Source organism: Mus caroli, chromosome 2 (assembly GCF_900094665.2).
Source record: "Mus caroli chromosome 2, CAROLI_EIJ_v1.1, whole genome shotgun sequence".
NCBI classification, from domain to species: domain Eukaryota; kingdom Metazoa; phylum Chordata; class Mammalia; order Rodentia; family Muridae; genus Mus; species Mus caroli.
In genome coordinates, this window is record NC_034571.1 from 150,086,571 (window position 1) to 150,097,394 (window position 10,824).

Consider the following 10,824-nt stretch of genomic DNA (forward strand, 5'->3'; position numbering starts at 1 on the left):
CTGGTGAGATGGCTCAGTGGGTAAGAGCACCCGACTGCTCTTCCGAAGGTCCAGAGTTCAAATCCCAGCAACCACATGGTGGCTCACAACCATCCTTAACGAGATCTGGTGCCCTCTTCTGGAGTGTCTGAAGACAGCTACAGTGTACTTACATATAATAAATAAATAAATAAATCTTTAAAAAAAAAAAGGTGGATTGTACCTAAGGGATGACACTTATGGTTCATCCATAAGTCACACACACACACACACACACACACACACACACACACACACGGCTTGGCCCTGGTGATGCCAGGCAAGAGAGTCTGGAAGGTGAGAAGCACACATGAAAAACACTGGATGTACTGGGCAGGTGGAACCTTACCAGAGTAGGGATCCAGGGTCAGGTTGATATCCTCAGTGCCACACTCGGGCCCCAGCACCCCGTTGTAGCTGACAGTGCGGGCGCAGAGCAGGAGACGACACTCGCGAGTCTCCGAGGTGTCGTTGCCGATGTGGGCAAACACATCGAAGTCGTTGCCCATGCTCATACTGTCCCCCACTCGGATGCGCATGGCCACCCCTGTCTCCTCTTTCTCTGCCAGTTTGTTCAGGTGGTTGGCCTTGGTGAAGACTTCCCTCTCCTCGGGGGACCCTGTACAGTAGAGAAGAGAACTCTGATCGGGCTGGCAACAAGGCTCGATGGGCAAGTGTTGGGATGGAGTAAGCTGGCTTTTCAGAGTCCTGGTGACTCAGAGACACCTCAAGGGAACCTTTTCCATGCCTCTGTGTAGGAGGAGGAAGGTGCATACTACCCTCACAGATGAACTCCTGTAGAACCCTCAAGATGCAACCTTAAGTGACCCCTGCCCCAAGAAAACCTTTCCTACCTGTCCCACCTTGGTGGTTTTCTGTTTCCGTGTCTACCTCAAACCCCAGAAGCTCAAGAGTCAAGGTTTCATTTTATTTCTCTGTGACACACGCAGACCTGAACGACTGGCACATATGAAGCAGGGACACGATAATTTGTTTGTACGGGGACGGCTCTGCCTGACTGCCCTTCCCTCGAGTTTCTAACGTTGAGGTCTCCCGAGGAAACAGTCTTTTCTTTCTGCCTTCCGTTCACCTCTCTCCTGTGTACCCAAACTCTTTCCTCCAAGTGTCATTAAGTTCCCATCTGTTTTTTTGTTTTGTTTTGTTTTTTGAGACAGGGTTTCTCTGGAACTCACTTTGTAGACCAGGCTGGCCTTGAACTCAGAAATCCGCCTGCCTCTGCCTCCCAAGTGCAAGGACTAAAGGTGTGCGTCACCACGCCTGGCTCCCATCTGTTTTTTTAAAAGACCTATTTATTTTATGTGTGTGTTTACCTGCATATATGTATGTGTACTGTGTGCATGCCTGTGCCCACGGAGGCCAGGAGAGGGAGTCAGATCCTGTGAAAGTGGAGTTACCAACGGTTGTGAGCCACAGTGGGTGCTGGCACTTTGTAGGTGCTGGGAACCAAACCATGGTTCTCTGTAAGAGCAGCACTCTTAGACGCTGTGACGTCCCTTCTGCTGTGACATCCCTTCTGCTGTGACATCCCTTCTGCCCTATCTGTCTTTCTGTCTATCAACCCATCATCCCTGAACTTTTGGAAGGCCAGACAAAGCTCGCTTTCTTCTGTCTATTCCTTTTCAGCTAGAGCGTGTCCAGACAGTTCTAACTCCCGGGCAGCCTTGGGGTTGTTGGCCAGACCAGGGCAAGGACTGCAATCTCTCGGTCACCTCTGTAAGGGTAATGGAGGCTGCCACACAGTGAGACTTGAGAAGCCTCTTACTGAGTAGACTGGCGGATGCGCCCCATCAGTCTTGCAGTCTTTTCCTTAACTGATTCGCCATTGTGAGAGAAAGATGCTGGCCTCTGGGTGAGACTTAATCTGTTACTATCTGCTTTCCAAGAGTGTGGCCCCTCTAGCACACGTGTACTGTAACAAAGGTCCATGTATAGTTACAGGTCCTGCCCCTAACACTCCCCATTAGTAACATAACACATGACATGCACGTTATCAACTTTTCCCTTGAGACATGGTTCCTATACAGCAGCCATGTGCTCTCCAGGTTGACTGAGAGTCAAATCGATGAAAAAGCAAGGCTTACACAGCAGGGTGACAAGGACAGGGTCATGACTCTGTCAGGGCCTGATCTACGTGTACAGGGGCCCAACTTCAGATCCCAAATGCCCATGTAAAAGCCAGGTGTGATAGTGCATGTGCTGGCCAGACAGGTTAGCCAGCTGGTGAGCACTGGGCTCAGAGAGCCTCTGACTCAAAGAATAAGGTGAGGGTGGAGAGAAGCTCAGAGATTACGAGGACTTTCTGTTCTCCAAGGGGACTTAGTTCAATTCCCAGCACCCATATTAGTCAACCCACAACTGTCCAGAACTCCAGTTCAGAGGTTCCAGCACTCTTTTCTGGACTCTGTGGGCACACACACAAACACACATGAGAGTAAAAAAATAAAGTAAGTCTTTTTAAAGAATGGACAGCAATAGAGGAAGAGACTAACATCACGTCTGGCCTCCAAAGGCATGTTCATGTCCAAATGCACACACACATCCACCACACACACCCCTCCAGATCAAATTAGAACGATAGATAGATAGATAGATAGATAGATAGATAGATAGATAGAAGACTTCATTGTGTTAATATTGAACACATGATTCTCCTGTCTTAGCTCCCCAAGTAGCTGGGATTACAGGCATGTACCCCGGTGTCAGCTCAGACAGAATCTTTTTGTGGAACAATATTCTAAACAAATCACCCTTTACTAGTGTACCCCAATGTCTGCACCTGCTTTTGAGGAGTTTCTTTTCTTCTTCTTTTTTTCTTTTGGTTTTTCGAGATAGGGTTTCTCTGAGTAGCCCTGGCTGTCCTGGAACTCACTCTGTAGACCAGGCTGGCCTCAAACTCAGAAATTCGCCTACTTCTGCCTCCCAAGTGCTGGGATTAAAGGCGTGTGCCACCACCCACCCGGCATAAGTTTCTTAAGCTACAACATAACCCTTGGGTCACTGACACACATAGGTTGCCAAGTGTAATGCATACACAAGCTGGATAGGCTGGCACAACTAGGTGCTTAACTGCAAGGCTCCATTAAAGGCTCCGAGGGTGCAGGTACCTACCCTCTGGGTACTTGTAGGTGTGGGTGATGTCCTCCCGGTCATCACGGCCCACACTCTTAGTGCTGATCTTCTGCCCCACGACCAAGGAACGGTTGATGGATTTGAGCACAGACCCATCTTCCTGCCGGATCCAGTCCACCACATCAGCGTTGACCTCGGCAAACACGAAGGGTGCATCATACTTGGTACTCAGGTCTCCCTCCTTGATGGCCCGCACTGAAACGGGGCCACAACAGTATGTCCCTGTTTGGAGTAAAAGAGAGAGATGAGCAGAGGCACACAGAGGGTGATACCAGACCCCTCCAGGATTGGACCACAGGCATGAAAGCCCTCAGATCAGATAACGCTTTCACCAGAGAAACCATTCCTGGAAGGCACGTGCGATGAGGGTTCAGGGCACAGACTCCAGAACTGGATATGGGCACTCAAGTCTAAGTTTAGCCTTCCATTAGCTGCGTGACTTTGAGGCAAGTCATTCACTTCACCAAGCTACCTTTTACTGTGGGGTTATATCTGCAAAGTTCTCTGTATAAAGCTCCCTGGCCTTTGATAAGTCCAACAGAAGTATACCCCAAGGCGCCTTAAGAATACCAGGAGGCCAGGTCCCACTCCCACCAACTGAGCATGTCGAGCAGAAATCAATGCCCGCCACAGCCTGGCCTCAGCCAGTACTGAATTTGAGATCTGGGTTTTTGAAGGTAAAACTGCCTGTCCACACCTACAGTGTTGGGGGCTGGAGATGGGTGGAGATATTCTGGCACATCCTGAGATGGGACATGGAAACTGAAGTCACAGGCGTGTCACACTGGGATACGGGCAAGGTTACAAAGGGGCCACCTAACATTGACACTCGTCACCAACTCCACAGTCCCCGCCCCGCTTCCAACAGAACCTGAGAGTCCACTGACTTTAGATGAATGAAGATGACATCTTGAACATACTGTGCTCTGGCAGCTTGTCCTCGGATGACAAGGTGACAGAGCATAGGGGCACTTACAGCTGCCACCAGTAAGAACCAGAGACATTTCCATCTCTGTAGCTGTCCCAGATAGGAGGAGCTGTCACGTAGAGTTCCCAGCACTAGAACTTGCCCCACAAAGGGACAAGTGTTACTATGTCATAAGGGTTTTTCTCTAGAACTTTCTATAACTTCAGTGCTCCTTGTATCCCTCTCTGTGCATTTAATTTAATTTAATTTTGCGGGGGAGGGGAGAGGATGTCCTTGTGCTTTCTCAGACCTTGCCTTGGTGCTGTCTGTCTGTCTGTCTGCCTGCCCGTCTGTCTGTCTCTCTGACACATACAGACATCGCATTTGGAATTGCTGGAAGCAGAGAGTAGGTGACAATGCTATTTTGGGAGAGGGTGAAGAGATGTTTTTTCTTTGGGCTTGTTCACATCTTTCCCAAAGAAGTACACTACAAACACACAAACCAAGAGCTGCCACTCCATCGCTGGCCTCCTCTGGGCATCTCAGCCCCACCCTGCTGCAGCTTCGAGACCCCTAGGGAGCGCAGTTCCTGCCCACCTTCGCTCTTCTCCTGCGGTGTGGGGTCAATGGCCTGCCACCCCTCATAGCCCGGCTGTAGGTCTGGCCTGGTCATCCAGGACTCCACCCAGCAGTGGAAGTTCCTAGTAGAGGACAGAGGCAAAACACAGTTTTGTTTTGTTTTGTTTTGTTTTGTTTTCCTGTCATTTTCCACAAATCCTATTCACCACAGGAGACCAGGAAATCCTGAGCCCACCTCTCTGGCCTCCCTTGGAGCAGTCTCAGTAGCAGCCTCTTTAGTGGGGACGCTGAGCCCTTTGGCACCTCCAGGTCTCGCTGGCTAACCCCTCAATTCCTCAGTTCTGGCTACTTTCCTGCCTTCAGGCCCTGCCTGGTCCAGGGTCCCTCTCTACCCACCTGAACCCTTCCAACCCCAGCTCCCTGCTCCAGCACTGGTCTATGGGAATGGCTCAATCCTTTCGCACTGGGAAGCTGAGAGTAGTCCCAAAAGCCAGCCAGAACCCCAATTCACATTGCAGACTCCCTCCTCCCTCCCAGTTTCTCCTGCCATCCCTTCTAGGGCTGTCTATGGTGGGCTTCCCACCTCTCTGTCTCCACCCTGCTTTCTCCAGCCCAGTTCCTCTGCCTGTTCCTGCTCAGCAGTCGAGGCCCAGTTCAACCATGGCTTATTCCAAGAGGCTTCTGGTTTCCCCTCCCCCCAAGCCTCCCTTGGGGCCCCTCACCAGATCATCTCGCTCTTGTTGCTCTCCAGCTCCCCGAACTCATTTCGGAAGTACTCAATGAGTAGGTTGCTGTTCTGGTCGTGGGCGGAGTTGTAGTTGGTCACCACTCTGGTAGGGATGCCGAGGCACCGTAGCACTGGGGGTCAGAGAAAAGGAGTCCACACTGTTGTTGAGCTGCCCTGCCCAGGCCTCCACAGGCTCATCCACACCCCAGGGGACGATGGGCCTACTGACTGGGTGGGAGGTTATGTAGCTGCCACTCTTGGCCTGCAGTGGTGCCTATCTGGCTGGTCACCCTGTGCCCACTGTGTTCCTTCCTCGTCATCTTCAGTGGCCCCCATAGCACCATGGTCCCCATGGACATCTAAGGGAGAGTCTGTCGTGGCCCCTGATTTCTGATCCCCTTGACCACTTCACTCTGGTCACACTGACCACACAGCACCTCTCTAGCCTGCAGGCCCCGGGAGCAAAGGGCAGGAGCATAGCAAGGCACTGAGCGCCCTGGGAAGACTCAGTACAAGGAGGAGGGCAGGAATCATAGTGCCTCCCACACATTTGTTTTTGAGGCAGGGGTCTTATGTAACCCCGTCAGCCCAGCTCTGTAGTCAAGGATGGCCTTGAACGATTTTTTTTAAGCTTCTGTTGTCCTCCCTGCCTCCAGCTCTGAGACCGTGGGCAGACACTCTAAGGCCCATTTCTGTGGTGGTGGTGGTGGTGGTGGTGGTGGTGGTGGTGGTGGTGGAGCTCAAACCCAGGACCATGTATAAGCTACCAACCCAGCTGTAGCCTCCCGCTCTTTTGTTTCTTGTTTCTAGGCAAGGCCCTTGGGCCCACTAAGCATGCAGGGGAACCCTGAGACACACACACTCAGCCCTTACCATAAATGGGATAGACTCTTAGGGTGGGGGAAAAAAAGAAAGTATCTAAAAAGATGAAACCAGACAAAAAGTCCATAGTACATGCGAGTCATGGGACTCCCGCCTTTTTCTTTTTCTTTTGATTGGCTTTGAATCTTTGAAGCGGGAGGGGGATGTGGCCTTTGCCCTTTGTCCTACATTGGCCTGTGAAAGAGCTTCCCAGATGGCCTTGGCTTCTAGCCAGGAGATGCAGGAGGTGCCTGGAGGGGGAGGGGTGGCAGTGACCTGCTACCTCTTGCCTGGTTCCTGCAGCCACCGCTGAAGCTGATGTAAGCCCTACTCCTTCTGCCACAGGCAGCTGGCCTCCGGGTACAGAGAGGAGGCTCCGTGTTGCCTGTTTGCTGTTCCCAGGACAGTCCTGAGAAACTTTATCAGCACTGCCTAAGGATACGGGGCTTTCCCAGAGCAGTACATACCTGGTTCAGGGCCAGACTGTGCCCTGAACCAGCCGTTTGACCTTGGGCAAGTCACTTCACCTCTTAGAGCTTCCATTTCCCATTGAGGAAGAGGAGCCAATAATAGCAGCTTGCTAGGATGTGGTGATTCAGAGAAAGGCATGAGTGGGGGCAGGATCATCTGCCTAGTGCCCAGAGTCGTGCTGGGAGTTACCATGGGGCAGCCAGCATGTCACATGCCCTCCAAGGCAAACCTCAGTGTGGTTGATTGCTGCGGAGTGCCAGGCACTGAGAAAATGCCCATGGAGCCACCAAGATGCCCTGGAACACTTGATGCCCTGAGATCCTAGCCCAAGCCATTCTTGGCCAGAGACTACGCTCAGTGGCATTGTCCCAGGTCTCAGGGCTCCCTGTGATCAGTTTATCACTGCTGCCTCTATTTCTCAGATGGAGAAACTGAGGCATAAAGATACTGTCCCAAGTCCACCCAGAGACTGGAAATGGACTGAACATTGCTTCCTAGTCTCCAGGACACATGGTATCCCAACGGCAGAAACAGTATTGGAATCGGGTCTCCCTGTGTCCCCATGGGCCTACTGCATGCTGAGATTGGTCCCAGACTGCCCAGCTGCACCTCACCTGTGCAGGCCACCGCTGCAAACACCCAGCACTGCCCGTACTTCACTTGCTGACAGCCATGCTCCTTCCAGCGCCGCAGAATGTCCACGCTGCCAATCCAGGCCATGGGACTGATACCATCCCCATAGTTGTTGTCCCAGCGGCCCAGAAGCACACCCTGGTCATCATTGCAATTGACCTGTAATCAACAGAGCATTATGGGAAATAGAGACTATCTTGTAGATCAGAAGGAGTACCTACGGCAAGGGATCAAAGTCGGGCCATGCCGGGATGAAGGATTGTAGACACAGCGTTGTAGTGCAACAGATGGAATGTCAGGGATAACTGGGGGTGCAGCCAAGGGCTCAGGAGACAGAGGAAGACAGTCTCCTAGCAGAGCCAATTGCTGAGAATTTGATTCAGGGGCTGAACCTGCCCTGTGAATCCAGGGTCCCTCCCAAGTGGCATGGAGTGATTTGAGTTTCACAAACACCCACACTGGCCCCACGCATCTCTGAAACACTCACTGCTTCCAGAATAGAATCCAAATTCTGGTCTTCAGCCCATAAGGCATTGTGTGCTCCAGTCCGGCCCCGTCTGTCCACTCAGCTCCTTTTGAACCCACCCACTCCCCTTCTTTACTCTATTTCAGTTTCTCCCCAGGGGATCATCTCTTCCTCCCAGTCATCTCTGGGGACCACCCCTGAGGGAGGACACTCAGCCCCTCCCCGTGATGGGACCCTGTGCTCAGACACTCACAGACCCTGTTCCCATGGCACGTGCATCCTGATTCATGGTTGAACATTCATTCCTCATGTTTATTTCCACTAGAGTCTGTCTCCTCTCATCCACCCACTGGAAGAGAGCTTTATGGGTTTGGGGACTACATGGGACTTAGACACAGCTCTACCCTAGTGCCCAGGATGTTAGTGGCTGTCGGTCAGTATTTGCTGGGTGAAAGCCTGAATGAATAGCCCTGAGAACCTCATTTGTGTAGAGCTTTCTAAATTGCTTCTGCTGAAGCCTACTCCTGACCTGAGTCCTCAGCATTCCCAGCACCGGGCACATGACCTCATTGTCCCAGAAGGGAGAGGTCTGTCAGGGTCCCCTGTACTCACCATGGCGCTCACCACACGGCCCACATAGATGGGACTGCTGCGGCGTGAGCAGTCCCGACTACGGTTCTTCAGGAACTTGGGGTTCATATCCAAGAGCATCAGGCAGGTATCCAGGATTCCATCCTCGAACTGTGTCCAAGCAAACAACAGAACAGGAAGCTGGAGTACCGGCCTCTTCAGGAAGCTGTCCTATACCCCCACAGCTGCAGGAACCCCACTCTATCTTGCTAATAAGTGGGAATCCAGCTGGTTCTGGACACCCCCAGGATGCCAGCTGCTGAAGGCCTAGGAGGGACAGTGTGACATCTGGGGGACATAAGTATGAAGGAGGGGAGGGTCATGCCCACGTGGCACCTAAGGATCTCCTTCCTGCCTTTGCTCTTTGTCTTGTGATGCTATTCCTGACAAAGCCTTGTCCCGGCATGTCCTTGCATGGTACATACAGAACAGCCCTCTGGCACTTGCTGTGGCTCCCCACTGCCATCAGCCTGATGCTCAGAGGTATTTACAACCAGGATGTTTCCCATTTCACCCCTTAGGGTTCTTTTACCCGCAGATCCCTTCTCAGGCATGATATAAACTTGACAACTGTGAGTTCTTCCCACAGAGCTAGCCTCTGCTATGAGAAATGCTTACTTGTTTTACAAAGCCCAGTTCAAATGCTTCCAACTCCCAGAAGCCTTTCTGACCACTGTGGACAGTGAGGTTTCCTCCTTTTTAAGTCTTTGCAAAGGAGAACCTTGAAGGTCCCATGGCAGGGGTGTAACCCTATTTCTCAGCGCAAAGCCCTGGGATCTGAGGTTGCCTTGCGGTGAGGTTTATACGTCACGGAGACATGGCTCATCTCCCTCCCACAGCCAGACTGGGAGGGATCTTTGCTGCTGTGATCCCTCCTGAGGAAGCTGTGGTCAGCATGACACTGACACATACAGGAGGACTTCCCTACACCCAAGAAGGATTTCCCGGGTCTGAACTGATCTAGAGGCTGCAAGAAGACAGCTTAAGATGGGCTCCTCCTCAGGAGACCCCGACACACCAGGAGCTGGTGCCATGTTTTCTCTATAGGATCAAGAGGTTTCCTGGGAGGGTGGCTAATGGAGAAAATGAGACCTGGGGTTTGCAGAACCAGCCCTGCCTGGGAACCGGAAACAACAGGACAGATAGTAGCCAACCATCTGCGTCCAGCCTGGACTTCACAGCCTTGCCCAGGCTGGTCTCCGTTTGTAAGGGGCCCGTGATGATGGTTGTTACTTTCAGCCATGTAGGTGTTAGGCTTGCTTCTTACTGAGCAGTGGCTGATACAAACAGATGTTCTATGAATGGCAACATCAGCACTCCTGGGAATGCCTTGAAAAGGTATACCCCACTCCTAGCCAGATCTGCCTATCAGAAGTGAGGGATATAGCCCAGCCACTTGCGAGTTTAGGAGGCCCTCAATGAGGAACTATTGACCCAAGCAGATCCTCACCCACTGCCTGACACAGGCTGAGCACACCCTGCACACCCTCTGAGGGCCATCACTGTGTCAAGGGGCCTTCACTGTCCCCTTCTCTGAGAACCCCGGCTGGCTTCATTGCATCACAGACTCTCCTTATCTTTTCTGCACTCTGGACCCAGAAGTGCTGCCTCTGCTGTGTGACCTCAGGCAAGTCTTATACCTCTCTGGGCCTGCAGCTACATGGTTACCCTGCATTCCTAGATGGAATGGGTAACTCTACCACCCACTCACATCTTGAACTCTTGGGCTTCCAGACACAGGCTAGCTTGTGCTCACCATGAGGGGCAGGGACTGTCCTACCTGCCCAAAGTTCCAAGGCACACTCTTGATGAACTTGACAGAGCCCTGGTAGATGAAGCCCTGCTGCGTAAGGACATACTCCCGTCGCTCCGCCTCTGAGTCTAGGTACACATCATCCGCTGTAGACAGAAGAAAGGGGTCTGAGCTTGAGCTGGCAAGTCAGGAGCCCTGCGATGTGGCAGCTGGGAGCTAACTCCCTAGTCCAAGTCTCTCTCAATTAGCAAAACTAATTATCAGGTCACATCATTTAGAGACAAGGCTGTAACATATACACGTTCCCAGCATGCCCAGAGCTGGACTGAAAGTAGAATACATGTGAACCTACATACTCTTCCATGAGCCCTATGTTAAAGATAGGGAAACTGAGGCTCAGAAATATTTCCAAGTTGAGAAAGCAGACATTCAAATAAATGACGGGGGAGGAGCTGGACTAGGGAGTCCTTGGTCCTAAAGCTTACTTGTTTGGTTTTTCTGCTTTTCAAGACATAGTTTCTCTGTGTAGGCATGACTGACCTAGAATAGGCTGACCTCAAACTCACAGAGATCCACCTGCCTCTGCCTCTGCCTCTGCCTCTGCCTCTGCCTCTGCCTCTGCCTCTGCC

The 10,824-nt window shown here is 51.8% G+C and overlaps 1 protein-coding gene across 1 annotated transcript in view; it reads right to left on the reverse strand.

Moving 5' to 3' along the window:
* Tgm2 (transglutaminase 2) overlaps nucleotides 1-10,824 on the reverse strand; it is a 29,993-nt gene that overhangs the window by 7,497 nt on the left and 11,672 nt on the right. The window contains exons 4-10 of the mRNA XM_021155896.2: nucleotides 10,223-10,341; nucleotides 8,425-8,553; nucleotides 7,328-7,505; nucleotides 5,377-5,512; nucleotides 4,673-4,776; nucleotides 3,148-3,390; nucleotides 368-637 (exon numbers count right to left, since the gene is read on the reverse strand). Coding sequence (XP_021011555.1) covers nucleotides 368-637; nucleotides 3,148-3,390; nucleotides 4,673-4,776; nucleotides 5,377-5,512; nucleotides 7,328-7,505; nucleotides 8,425-8,553; nucleotides 10,223-10,341 — 1,179 coding nt within the window. The remainder of the gene's footprint in view (nucleotides 1-367; nucleotides 638-3,147; nucleotides 3,391-4,672; nucleotides 4,777-5,376; nucleotides 5,513-7,327; nucleotides 7,506-8,424; nucleotides 8,554-10,222; nucleotides 10,342-10,824) is intronic.